The sequence below is a fragment of the Calonectris borealis genome, chromosome 8, assembly GCF_964195595.1.
Source record: "Calonectris borealis chromosome 8, bCalBor7.hap1.2, whole genome shotgun sequence".
Classification (NCBI taxonomy): Eukaryota; Metazoa; Chordata; class Aves; order Procellariiformes; family Procellariidae; genus Calonectris; species Calonectris borealis.
The window spans coordinates 31,239,906-31,251,171 of NC_134319.1; the positions used below are offsets into that span (position 1 = coordinate 31,239,906).

The window sequence follows — 11,266 nt, forward strand, 5'->3', positions numbered from 1 at the left end:
CTTCTGTTGTCTACACATTGCTCCTCTTCCTACACAGCACAGGAATATCACAACCTACTCTTGGTTCTTTCTAAGCCAGAACAGCATTAGCATTAGCATTGTGCTGCTGACAGGCAGCTAATATTCAGCAAAAAAATGCTAAGCAGCAGTGAGAACATGTACATGTGCTATACAGAGCATTCTGGCCTTGTCTCTTCAGCCCTGGACCCAACATGCTTCGTAGAGCTCATCCATCCATCTACCAGCCATAAGGACTCTACCTTTATTTCCTACATGAAGTGCTGATTGCCCCGATGGCATGAAATGCATGCGTTAAGTATATGATTGTTGATCGCTTTCTGACTCTGGTAGTGGCTTGGTTATTAAGCTGTCTGCCGGAATGATTTAAGCCACTAATCTCGGCTCTTCCTCGTGTTGCTGAAGCTTGCTTTAGTTAAGACCTGTGGTGTTTTGTGCTAGCCAGTTCCCTCCCTTCCTCCACAGCCCTTCTTGCTTGAAAGAATCCACTCTCCTTGGCCTGAAGGACAACATTTGAATGGGATGTCAGGAGCATCTGATTCTCTATCCTCACATAGTCATTGATCTGCTGGGCAGTCCCCATCTATAAAACACAAATTCTTGTCGCTGTCTAATTCGCAGGTGACCTGCAGGGTTGTAGCTGTACTGTGCACTGCAAGATCTTGGGATGAGTAATGTACAAATACTTGCACAATCCCTCCTGACAATCCTCTTGTGCATTCCCTTGGTCTATTTGAACGGAGAGCAGGGCATTTTGAAGCTTACATTTATGCTGCAAAAGTAAAAATCAAACAAATCTTCTGCTCCTCTTTCAGACTCTTGACACTCAGTAGAAGAGCTGCATTTCTTTGCCTTCATCCTACCTGCTTTATCAGTTCTGATTTACTCCTTTGGCTTCAAGCAAGGCTCACCACTCTTTTGAGACAAATTCCTGAATAAGTGTCCAATAGTTGTCTCGAAGGGCTGTGCATCTATACCAGAACGTCTCTGTCTTCTTGAATGGCTGTGCCTTTAGGATACACATTTTATGGATATTTTGTGCTGCTGCATCTGAAGACTTCCAGTCCTGCTTTTCATATCTGTGCTTTTTCTGTAAAGCATCCCTTTGGAATCGCACATCTCAGGTGCTCTGACTGTCTTCCAGGATGTTTCAGGAGGCTGGCTCAGTAGGTGATGCTCTCCTGCATATATCGCACTGCAATCCAGTGCTGGCTGCCCGAGCGAAAAAGCTGCCCAGTTGGGTGGGATGAGCTTTGAAATGCTGATCATCATAAGCAATGCTTCCTTGATAGCCTTCATATGCAGGAGGAGATTAAAATCAACATCCAGGTCAAATTTCAGCTGAGGTGGTGACAGTCCCATATCTAATTGTCCTCCTGCCCTTTCAATTAGATTTGTCATTGTTCCATGATAAACTTGTGGGCAGCGATTTACTACTGCACAGTCATCTGGGCTCCCATCTCTGAACTCCTGCTGCCAGGCACAGCTGTAAACGCTGGCAGGCAGTCAAAGGCTAAAGATGAAGTATGTGGAGAACCAGGCAGCCTTGAGTCAAGAATGACCTCTCCTGCGTCCAAGGCCTCCTCTGTAAGGTCCTCCCAGGTCCAGCCTCGTCATTTCCAGCTCCTCAAAGGCTGTGAGGAGAGCACAACAGGAATATATAAAGAAGTGGAGAACAGCCAGACACTATTATTTATCTATCCTCCATTTAAACTTAGTTTAGATTGGACATTAGGAAAAATTTCTTTACTGAAAGAGTGGTCAGGCCTTGGAACAGGCTGCCCAGGGAAGTGGTTGAGTCACCATTCCTGGAAGTATTTAAAAGACGTGTAGATGAGGCGCTTAGGGACATGGTGTAGTGGGCATGGTGGTGTTGGGTTGACGGTTGGACTCGATGATCTTAGAGGTCTTTTCCAACCTTAATGATTCTAAGATAAAAAGCAACTGATTGACGTGAGAGCAGGAGGCAGAGCATATGGAAACCTCCTGGTCCCAGGAGAGACCTGCTGTGGCTGCTCTCCAGGGCAGGGCTGAGGCAAATGCCCTTCTCACCTCATCAATCCTGAAGAAGTCCCCTTCTTTTAGCAGATACTATATTTTGCAGATATTCTATTTGCCGTGCAAAGCTGCTATTTCTGCAAGTGATCCTCTGTCAGTGCTTGGGCCTCTGAGGCTGTTGTAGAGGAAAGGGGGGGAAAAAAAGACCAGGACAGGGAAAGGGGAGCAAGACCTCTGCAGGGACACACAGTAGAGACTGTGTAGTCATAGCAGTGTGCTTGGGTGCTGGAATATTTAACGTCAAACGTCTTAGGAGCTGATGATATATAAAATGACATACATCTCGGGTAACTGCTGCTTTCTCCGTTTTGTACTTTCTTCTTTGTGAAACCTGTCAGCCTGCTGTTATGTCCTCTCTTTTTCCTCCTGCAAAGACTCCCTGCTCTATTCTCAAGTCCTCCACTTGCTCCCACACAGGCCCTGTGAATTTTATAGGCATTAAAGGGGACACAGGTTTTGAAAAACTGTTCTGTCTCCTAGATTTCAGGAAGGGGAGCAGCCCTAAAACATCTCTCTCATTCACCACATTTATCTACCCCTGGAGAGGCTCAAAGCAGCTGTGTGCAGCATGATCCTGACAGGTACCCTGCTCCTGGAGATGCCTTTGGCATTCTCTGCTCTGCAGGCTTCTCCGGGGCTAATGTCACATTATTGCTCCTGTCTTGAACCCACAATTTGCATTGTTAATTGCTCTGCAGTGCTGATGGACAAAAGCCCTGGTTTTATCCACAGTGGCAGTCTGAAACCCTGATCTTCTCCTACGAGTGCATTAATTAAGAAGTAGCGGGATGAGTTGATGTGATACAGCTATTTCTGTCCCTCCTGGGGCTGAGAGGAAGAAGCAAGCGTAGCTGAGACGGGACGTACCCATTTTAGTTGCCGATTGCTCTTTGCAATGCAGCGTGCTGATGGAGCAGTTAGCCGTGCAGAGCCCGTTAATGAAGGCGCTTTGAGAAACACAGAGTGGAGAGGTTTAGCTTGTAGTTTGGTCCTGTCTGGCCTAATATCTTTTCTGCCTTTCCCTTTGAGAATCTGGGCAGTCAGAAGTCAGACGTCTCCACTGACTTATGCGCAGCCAGAAATAAGATTGTTAGTTGCTGTTCAGCACCTGGGGCCATTTCTTAGGGCTAAGGCTCAGGACCTAGAACTGAAAAATATCTCCATATCCTAAGTTATTACCGGCAACAAGAGAAGCAGGAATAAGATTAAGACACACAAGGGAGAGAAAAAGGGCAGTGTTACACTGCTGCTTCTCCTCGTATACCTGGTGCAGGCAAGAAAACAAGGACAAAGCTGTAAGGGATTTTGTGACATGGCCAGCCCCTGTCCCCAGTGGACATTTCCCCATATGTGAAAATGACCCACAGCAAGCATCAGGCATCACCCCTGGGGCTCCGTCCCAGCTCCCACATCCCCTGCCACGGGAGGAAGGAGGGAAGGCAGCACTGCCGAGATCTCCCACAGCAGAAGGGGGGCAGGTGGAGCCCCCAACCTACAGCATTGCAGGAGTTCAGGTCCTGCAAACCCTCACCAGTCTTTGTCCCTGCCACACACACATGCACTTGCTCCCGCACCCTTTTGGGGAGTCTGACCTTGCCGAGTGCATTGCCGATTCCATCAGTATTTTTAGACACTTGCTTGGAAGTAGCCAGTGCTGACTCAGGAGGTTTCCAGTCATGAACTACAAATATTCAGACCCTATAGAAAAAGATCAGGTAAAGTTAGAAACATGTTACTGGAAAAAAAATTAGAAGCCAAATTTATTCCACGGCTAAAGGAAGGAGAAAGGGCATGTGTGAAACCTTCAGCTACTTCAACTCTGCTGGTGCCATTCAGGGAAAGGAAGTAAAAAACAATAGCTGTGTCCATAAATATGCTCAGGCAGGGGCTTAAGAGGACATGGATTGCCTAATAAGTCTTTCCGTATTTCTGATCTGCCCCGGCTGACTCAGATTACATTACTGAAATGTCACAATTGCTGAGCATTAACAAGTGATAAGAACACCTTTACCACCGACTAGACAAGTAGTAATTATGCCGCGTCCTTTCCCTCTCCCCTTTATTGTAGCTGTAACGGTTAGAGTCTCCAAGATCCTTCCTCTGTTTAAATAAGAACTAAAAATATGTCACAAGGCAATAAAGCAAAGTGACAGAAGACATAAGAGACAACACAGACGCTATGTTTTATTAAAGGTTTTTCTTAATGACAGGACATTACAAAGCGCTGCATTAACATGCACAAGATGCTGTGGCAAAGAGACTGTATCATTGAAGCTTGACATTTTCAAGAGGAACTTTTCAAAGCTTAGGTGCCCCAATCTTGAAGAAAGCCTTTTGCCACGTTAGTTGGCAAAACGCTTTTTCAGAGCAACAGCAAATGATGTTTGGCGTCGTGGCAGCTCACGAGACTCCAGCTGATGCAATGGTGTAAGTTATGGACACGTCCTGGGATCGCAGACCCTGGGAGACAAATCAAATGGTCTTTGGTAGGCAGGGGTGGATGGAAGGGTGTCTATTAAAGGGACTGCTCCCTGCCCTCTTTCTCCTCCCGTTGTAACTCCCCACGTCTCTCTTGCAGATGGGCTAGCTGCTTTCCGCGCTTTCCTAAAGACGGAGTTCAGCGAGGAAAACCTGGAGTTCTGGCTTGCCTGCGAGGACTTCAAGAAGACCCGCTCGGCAGCCAAGCTGGCCTCCAAAGCCCAGCGGATCTTCGAGGAGTTCATCGATGTGCAGGCTCCTCGAGAGGTGGGTGTGCCAGCACCCTGGGCAGGCAGAGCATCCCTCCGGCGCAGGGAGCAGGTCCATCTCCCCCAGCTGGGACCTGCGGGGTGCCGGGCGGTCGGGGAGACCTCCCTTCCCTCCCAGAGATGATGGTGAGGAGTGGATAAGGAGGATGGGAATGCCATCCTGCCTGCTACAGCTGCCTCTGCTCGCAGTGACTCATCCCCTGGTGAGGGCAACTACTTTGACGATACTAAATTAGTCACAGCCAGTGAGTTCACTGGCAACTGCAACCTACATTTCCTAACCCCTACAAGCTTCCTAGGAGTATTTCACCTTGCTCCTCTCATTTACTATCAATCCCCGGGCAGGCTATTGGGCTCGTTTCTCGCAGGACATTTTGTATAAGAGCATCCCACGAATGACTAACTTGTTGACTCTCCAGGGAGGGGAGTGTTTATCTGCTGACTAACTCCCAACTCAATTAGACCTCCTAAAAGATGCAAGCAATAACTCGGAGCTGAACAAAAAGTGCAGTCACAACGTGAAGCCTAGAATTGTTAAGTCCTCTTTCAAGTACTGACAGGCTGATGCGACTGTCAGATCCTGCGTCGTGATGTTGGGTTACGTTATCGTATTCATAATGCAACCAGGAGGGTGCCTACTGCACCCGCTCTCCCACGGCGGTCCTCCTGCGAGATTGCATGGGTGCTTGTCACCGTACAGGTGCCCGCGAGGGGATCCCCCTAAAAGGGCTCTCTTTACGCCATCTTTGAACTAGGACGGCTACTGCGAGGCCACTGAGAAGCACCCAGATTTACACCCAGTGGTGTGGCCGTCTCGGGGCACGCTTCAATCCCCATCACCCTCAGTGAGCATCTTTCTGCTGTTATTCATGAAGCTGGGTGAGATTTTTCAGGACTGCAGGGCTGAATCTGGATTAGAAATGTGAGCGCAGGTTGGACAGGGTCTTTCCTAAAATTTGGGAAATCCTGTTGTCGTAATTTTGATGTGCTAGAATGTGAAATGACCATTAAGTGACACAGAGAGCTAATCTATATCAAGTTAGTTAAGGCAGACAGCTTTACTTTCTAGACTCCTTTAAGTTTGGACGCTGGGTTAATAACAACAAATAACGTCTTTTCAGCCAGGTTTTAAACAATAACTCTAACAGACGCTGACTGCTTTGCTAGGGAAAGAAAACAGGAAAACTCACATTGTTGGCTTTGCAAACAAACGTCAGTCATAACATGAGGGTGGTTTATTTTTTCAAGTCCCTGCTCGAGATATTGTAACACGAAGCTGTTATGGGAAAAATCAAACAATTTATTTTATAACAACAGAGTTTAAAAACATTTAATAAGAGTGTGCTAATAGTTTACACCCAGCTAAAAGTTCATTCATCCTTATATTGGGCATGTAGTGAAGAATAAAGGGACTAGAGAAATCTTGGTCGACAGGAGAGAGGCTAGGCTGAGTCAGCATTTTTAGAAGATGTGCTACATAAACCTGTGCTTAAGAGCCTGAATAAAAGTAATTTGATTTCAGAAGTGCTCAGATCAATATGAATCTAGTTCATCTTTTCCAAATTTGGGGCAGGATTCATAACGCTAGATCACTAGACCCCGCAGTGTTTGGGGGGCTGTTTAGGCATGGACAAAGGTAGGACCTTGGTTCTGCTGCTGCTTTTACAGCCACGGCTGAGACGAAATGTGCCATTTGAAGCAGGCAAACTGGTCACTCAGTACCAAACTCTCTTCTGCTATTTTTCCCAGGTGAACATAGACTTCCAGACACGGGAGCTGACAAGAAGAAATATGCAGGAGCCCTCCCTCTCTTGCTTTGACCAAGCTCAGGGGAAGGTGCACAGCCTGATGGAGAAAGACTCTTACCCCAGGTTTCTGAGATCCAAAATTTACACAGACCTGCTGTCTCAAACCCAGAGGAGACTCAGCTAGAGCAGCGATGGAGCCCTCAGAAACCACGTGCTTCCCACAACAGCCAAAACCCGTGTCTAAATGTGAAACTTTCCTGGTGTTGAAAGCAGTGGGAATGAGAAAAGAGGGAGAAGGGGAAGAGGAGACTTCCAGAGAGTGAATCAGAACGTGGTAGTAGGACTCTTTGAATTTCTTTTGGTTAGTGGTAGCATCTTGCAGTTGTTGCCTCTCTCTAGCACAAAACCATAATCCTCTCTAGTCACGGGGTCATCTGTGGGGAAGGCAGGTTTCCTTTGAAGTTACTACGCTGGTTTGTGTGTAAATAATGCCACTGCACCTTTCCATCCTTCCAGACATCTTCCTGGCTCTCACCTCTCCCCTCTGTTTGGGGCAGTTCTGAAACTTCTGAAGTCAAGTCTAGTCCAAAGCATCATCTCTCACACTGGCTGCTGGGATCTGGATCCAGAGACCGTAAGGAGGGAGAGAGGGGAGGGAGAGAGAAGGCAAAGGCACATGATTCATGCTGCTTTCTGGAGTGGAAACCATCAGCCAGCTCAGCTCACCTTTCCCTTTTGGTTGCACATCTTATGACACCAGCTGCTACCCTGACACCGCCCCTTATCTTTCAGGGATGGAGACTAAGAGTTATTTTCCGTGTGATTGTCAAGGAGCTGAGTTGTTCTCATGAGGAAGGTGATCCCAAAAGCTCTCGCTAGACCTGGTCAGGCAAGTCTTCTAGTGCGAATGATTGTTTTTCATTAATATTATTTATTTGTACTGTAGTTCAGCCTCAGGACGCCAGTCATCATTCAGGCTTCGTTGTGCTAGGCTCCGTACCAAAACCTAACACAAAGAGGCTCCTGGCCGCCAGAGACATTAACAGACTTGGTGGCTTCTCGGGAACGACCTGCAGGCTGTTGGGAAAGAGTCAAGAGAAGGAATGTCCCATCTGCCCCATGCTGAGATGTAAGAAGAGCACAAGACCTGCCTGCTATGGCAGATAGCATTTTTCCTGTAGTACCTGACCAGCGCATAGCAGGGAGAGGTAACATGAAAATCACAATTATATTTTTGTTATTTACTGATTATTGACTGTTGTTGTTACCTACCGATCGTCCGCTGTGGGTTCAATGCCATGTAAAGAACTACTGAAGACACAGACCCTGCTGCATGGTGCTTGCTTAAAAACGGGACACAGGGAAGCGCGCAGTGAGCAGGACGAGCGTCGGGGTGTGAAGTGGTGTATGAAGTGTACCTTGGCCCTATTCCATCGCCTGGACAGCCAGCTGCGGGAGAAGACTCTGTGCAGATGTCAGTTGTGTAGCACCTCCTCTGTGCTGTGCAATAATACTTACCATCTGAAGGCCCCATTTCTATGGCATTGCTTTTCCAGTTTATCATTTGTCAGATTCTTGCAATATTTTCTAGTGGAGAAGCAGACAGCCTGTCTGTGGATTTAAGCCTACAGACCAGAGGTCTATTTTCTTAGTTTTATGAAGGCTTGGAAAATGACCCCATGGTTGTTTTCCTTCTCTGTCACCCACAGATCAGAGGCTGTAAGCCTCTGCTCTAGTTTAGGGTGGGTAGGTCGATACATCAGAAAGCTGGTGATAAAGATTTAGTGTATGTGGTGTAAACTAGGTAGACTGAATTCTAAAGCTAAGTATAATGTGTTCAGAATGAGATACAAACAGCCTGCTCGGATATTAAAAGCTACTGTCCATGCATTAGGTAGGAAGCAGGTTTTGAGGCTTTTTGTAAGGATGCTGTGCAGGACGTTAGACAAATAGGTTTAGGATCAAGATAGGGATGGTGAGCTTGTTTGTTTTATTTTGGAGGTGTATTCCTGTGGTCTCTAAGACACCAAAGTCTAAATACGGTGCAAGTGGAAAATTTATGTTCAGTAGGGAAACCTGCTTTTCAGTACCTGGTTGGTCGGCTCTAGAATTCTGCAGTTTCAGATCTGCAGGAAAAGATCAGTGAAAGGTGGGCACTGGAAAGTGCCCCAGATTCATCCAAGGGGTCTACATCATGCAGTGGCTCAACAAGCTGTGAGTTTAGCTGTTCGTGGGCCCAGAGCTTTGTGGCAAACAAGGTACCTGGCAAAGAAGGTCTAGTGGGACAGGCGTCTGGGGAAACGTGTGCAATGCTCTGGAAGGGGTCAAAGACAGAAGCAAAGGAGATAGTCATGCATCCAGTGGCTGTCCCTGGTCGTATCCGGGCTAACCAAGTGGAACAGAGTTACATCGCCTATACAGCCCCCTCCTGCTATAGGTGAAAGGGAAGGAGGAGGGCAAATCATCCCACATTGCGGTGAAACATTCTCAATGCTTGACCTGCAAGGGAGGATGCAAAGCCACTGACTGTGAGGAGGGGCTGGAAGAACTCTCCTTTCCAAGAAACACTGTGTCTACTACGCCTGCATAACACAGGATGGACTGGGATCTGTCAGGGGCACAGGTTGCTTTGGCTGAAATAGTTCCCCTTGAGATGGCCTGTGGTGCCAGTTGTACCCAGTGTCACTGCAACTGCAAAATGGCACAGTGACTGGTGATCCAACCGCTGCAACGCGGCAGCTCAGCTTCCCAATGTTGTGGCGTCAAACAAGCTGTGTTGGAAGGGATGAAGGGAGGCCACCTTCTCTGGCCCTGCCTTCCTCCGTTTCAGCCTCCTCTTGACTGTACATGCAAAAAACATCCCAGTGCTGCCCTGGATGTGAGAGACAGCAGCAGCAGGCTTATGCAGTCATTGCTTTTAAAGAGAAGGCAGAAGGCTATGTTAACTGCCTTGTGGTATTTCTCTTAAAGCCACCGATAGGCCTTCTGAGTGGGCTTGGGTAGTGCTGACCTCTAGTGCCAACTGAGGCATCCCACACGAGGCTTTTCAGCAAAGTGCCCTGCAGCCACCCGCGGCGGTGAGGGTCCCAGAGACAACCGGGACGTGAGGAAACAGCAGAACAAGATGTTTTTGTCGAGGAACGAGGAACAGAGACTTGGAAGTGAGGGCGATTCCCAGGCTTCCCTGATGGCTACAAAGGCTGGTCCTGTTCAGAGTGTGACTCCAGAAAGCCCAGGAGGTAACGTCTCTCAGCAAGCTCCTCCAGCGTCGGTGCTGGCATCCTTTCAGTTCATGTGATAATTCATCAAAAAACTTCAAAGTAGCCAAAAAAACCCAAAAAACCAATCTGCCCTCTCTCCTCCATCGACCTGGGGGATTGCTTTGAAGTGGGCGCATTCAGAGATGGCATTGCTGCAGTTGTGACAGGAACTGTATTCATGCCGGCTGATGTAGGAGAAGTGTTTTGCCCGTGAAATTGGTGCCAGATAATATCCTCCACGGGAAACGTCCTAGAGCACAGAGTGGAGCACAAGTATTGTCTGAGGCATATGAGTCTATCATGGTTATTTTTGTTGCTGCTCTTACAGTTTGTCTCTCTTGAAGGAAAGCAGACTAGTTATTTAAAGTAATTTTTTTTTTTTTAAACAAGAAATTGGCACCAGCTGCTTCTTTTATGCCAAATGTCAGTCTGAAGTGAATTAAAATAGGCAGCTTGTAGCTCTTCCCCTTAAACCAGGGGCTGATTAAGGAAATAATGACTGAGCCAAAGCTTCGGAAAGTACTGAGTGATGACTAATCCCCATCAAGGACAAATATCCTATCTTTGATTCATCTCTTACTGATGTGAAAGGGATATTCATAACTTACAAACCCCATTTCCCCTCTCCACAAGCACACACCTCCAAAATTTTCCTCCTGTTTCAAGTAATGTCAGAGAGTGCCATCACATGAAGAGAGAAAAAAAAAAATCGTTTTGCTCAGCTCTTTTTATTCTGTGTGTTTGCTGGCACATATCCAGTCAGCTCCCAAGTCCTTTGACAGCAAAAGGGAAGAAGAGTTTACAAATTGCCTTTCCCTTTTCTACAAGCTTCTGATGTCGTTAACTCCAGAAGCAAATGCAGAACCCGAATCAGCTTTGAGTTTCTTTCTCCTGCTTTGGCCCGTCAGCCAGGTTTGGGATGATTTCCGTCACTTTTACTGGAGTTGTTCATGTACCGATGGGTCCCTGCCCTGCACGCTGGGGAGGTGTGAAGGGCAAAGTCCTGCTAGTCTAAGCAGGGGAGGGAAATAGGTGTGTGCGTCTGCAGGTGTGGGTGGGTGAGAGTGCATGTGAATTCATGTGTATGTTATTTAGCGTCTCCTACTAAAGAAGCTTTTCTGAGACATAGATGTGCATGTTAAAATAGGAGAATTAGGCATAAATGACATAAAATGAGATTTTTAGCCAGTGTTGTGTTTGCCTTGTGTGTAAGTTTGACTAGTAATAAGAGACGTAAAACTCTGCTAGGCTTCCAGTTACCCATAAGAGCACATGTATCAAACTGAACTGAATGTTCACTGATAGACACAAAACCAAAATGTTTACAGCATTCAGAGCAATAGCAAAGCATACCTCATGCCAGTCCCGGAGTGCCTCTCACCCGTCAGTGCAAGCTCTCCCCTCCCTGGGGGCCTCTTCCTTCTCTCTCCAAACC

General features: G+C 47.1%; 1 protein-coding gene across 4 annotated transcripts in view; it reads left to right on the forward strand.

Moving 5' to 3' along the window:
• LOC142085133 (regulator of G-protein signaling 8) overlaps positions 1–11,015 on the forward strand; it is a 28,331-nt gene extending 17,316 nt beyond the window's left edge. For 3 of the 4 annotated variants that reach the window (XM_075156792.1, XM_075156794.1, XM_075156793.1), the window contains exons 6-7: positions 4,655–4,821; positions 6,573–11,015. In XM_075156792.1, coding sequence (XP_075012893.1) covers positions 4,655–4,821; positions 6,573–6,755 — 350 coding nt within the window. In that variant the 3' untranslated portion in view covers positions 6,756–11,015. Of the gene's footprint in view, positions 1–4,286; positions 4,504–4,654; positions 4,822–6,572 lie in introns of all 4 variants that reach the window. The other variant, XM_075156795.1, reaches the window with a different exon arrangement.
• Positions 11,016–11,266: the final 251 nt, after the last annotated feature.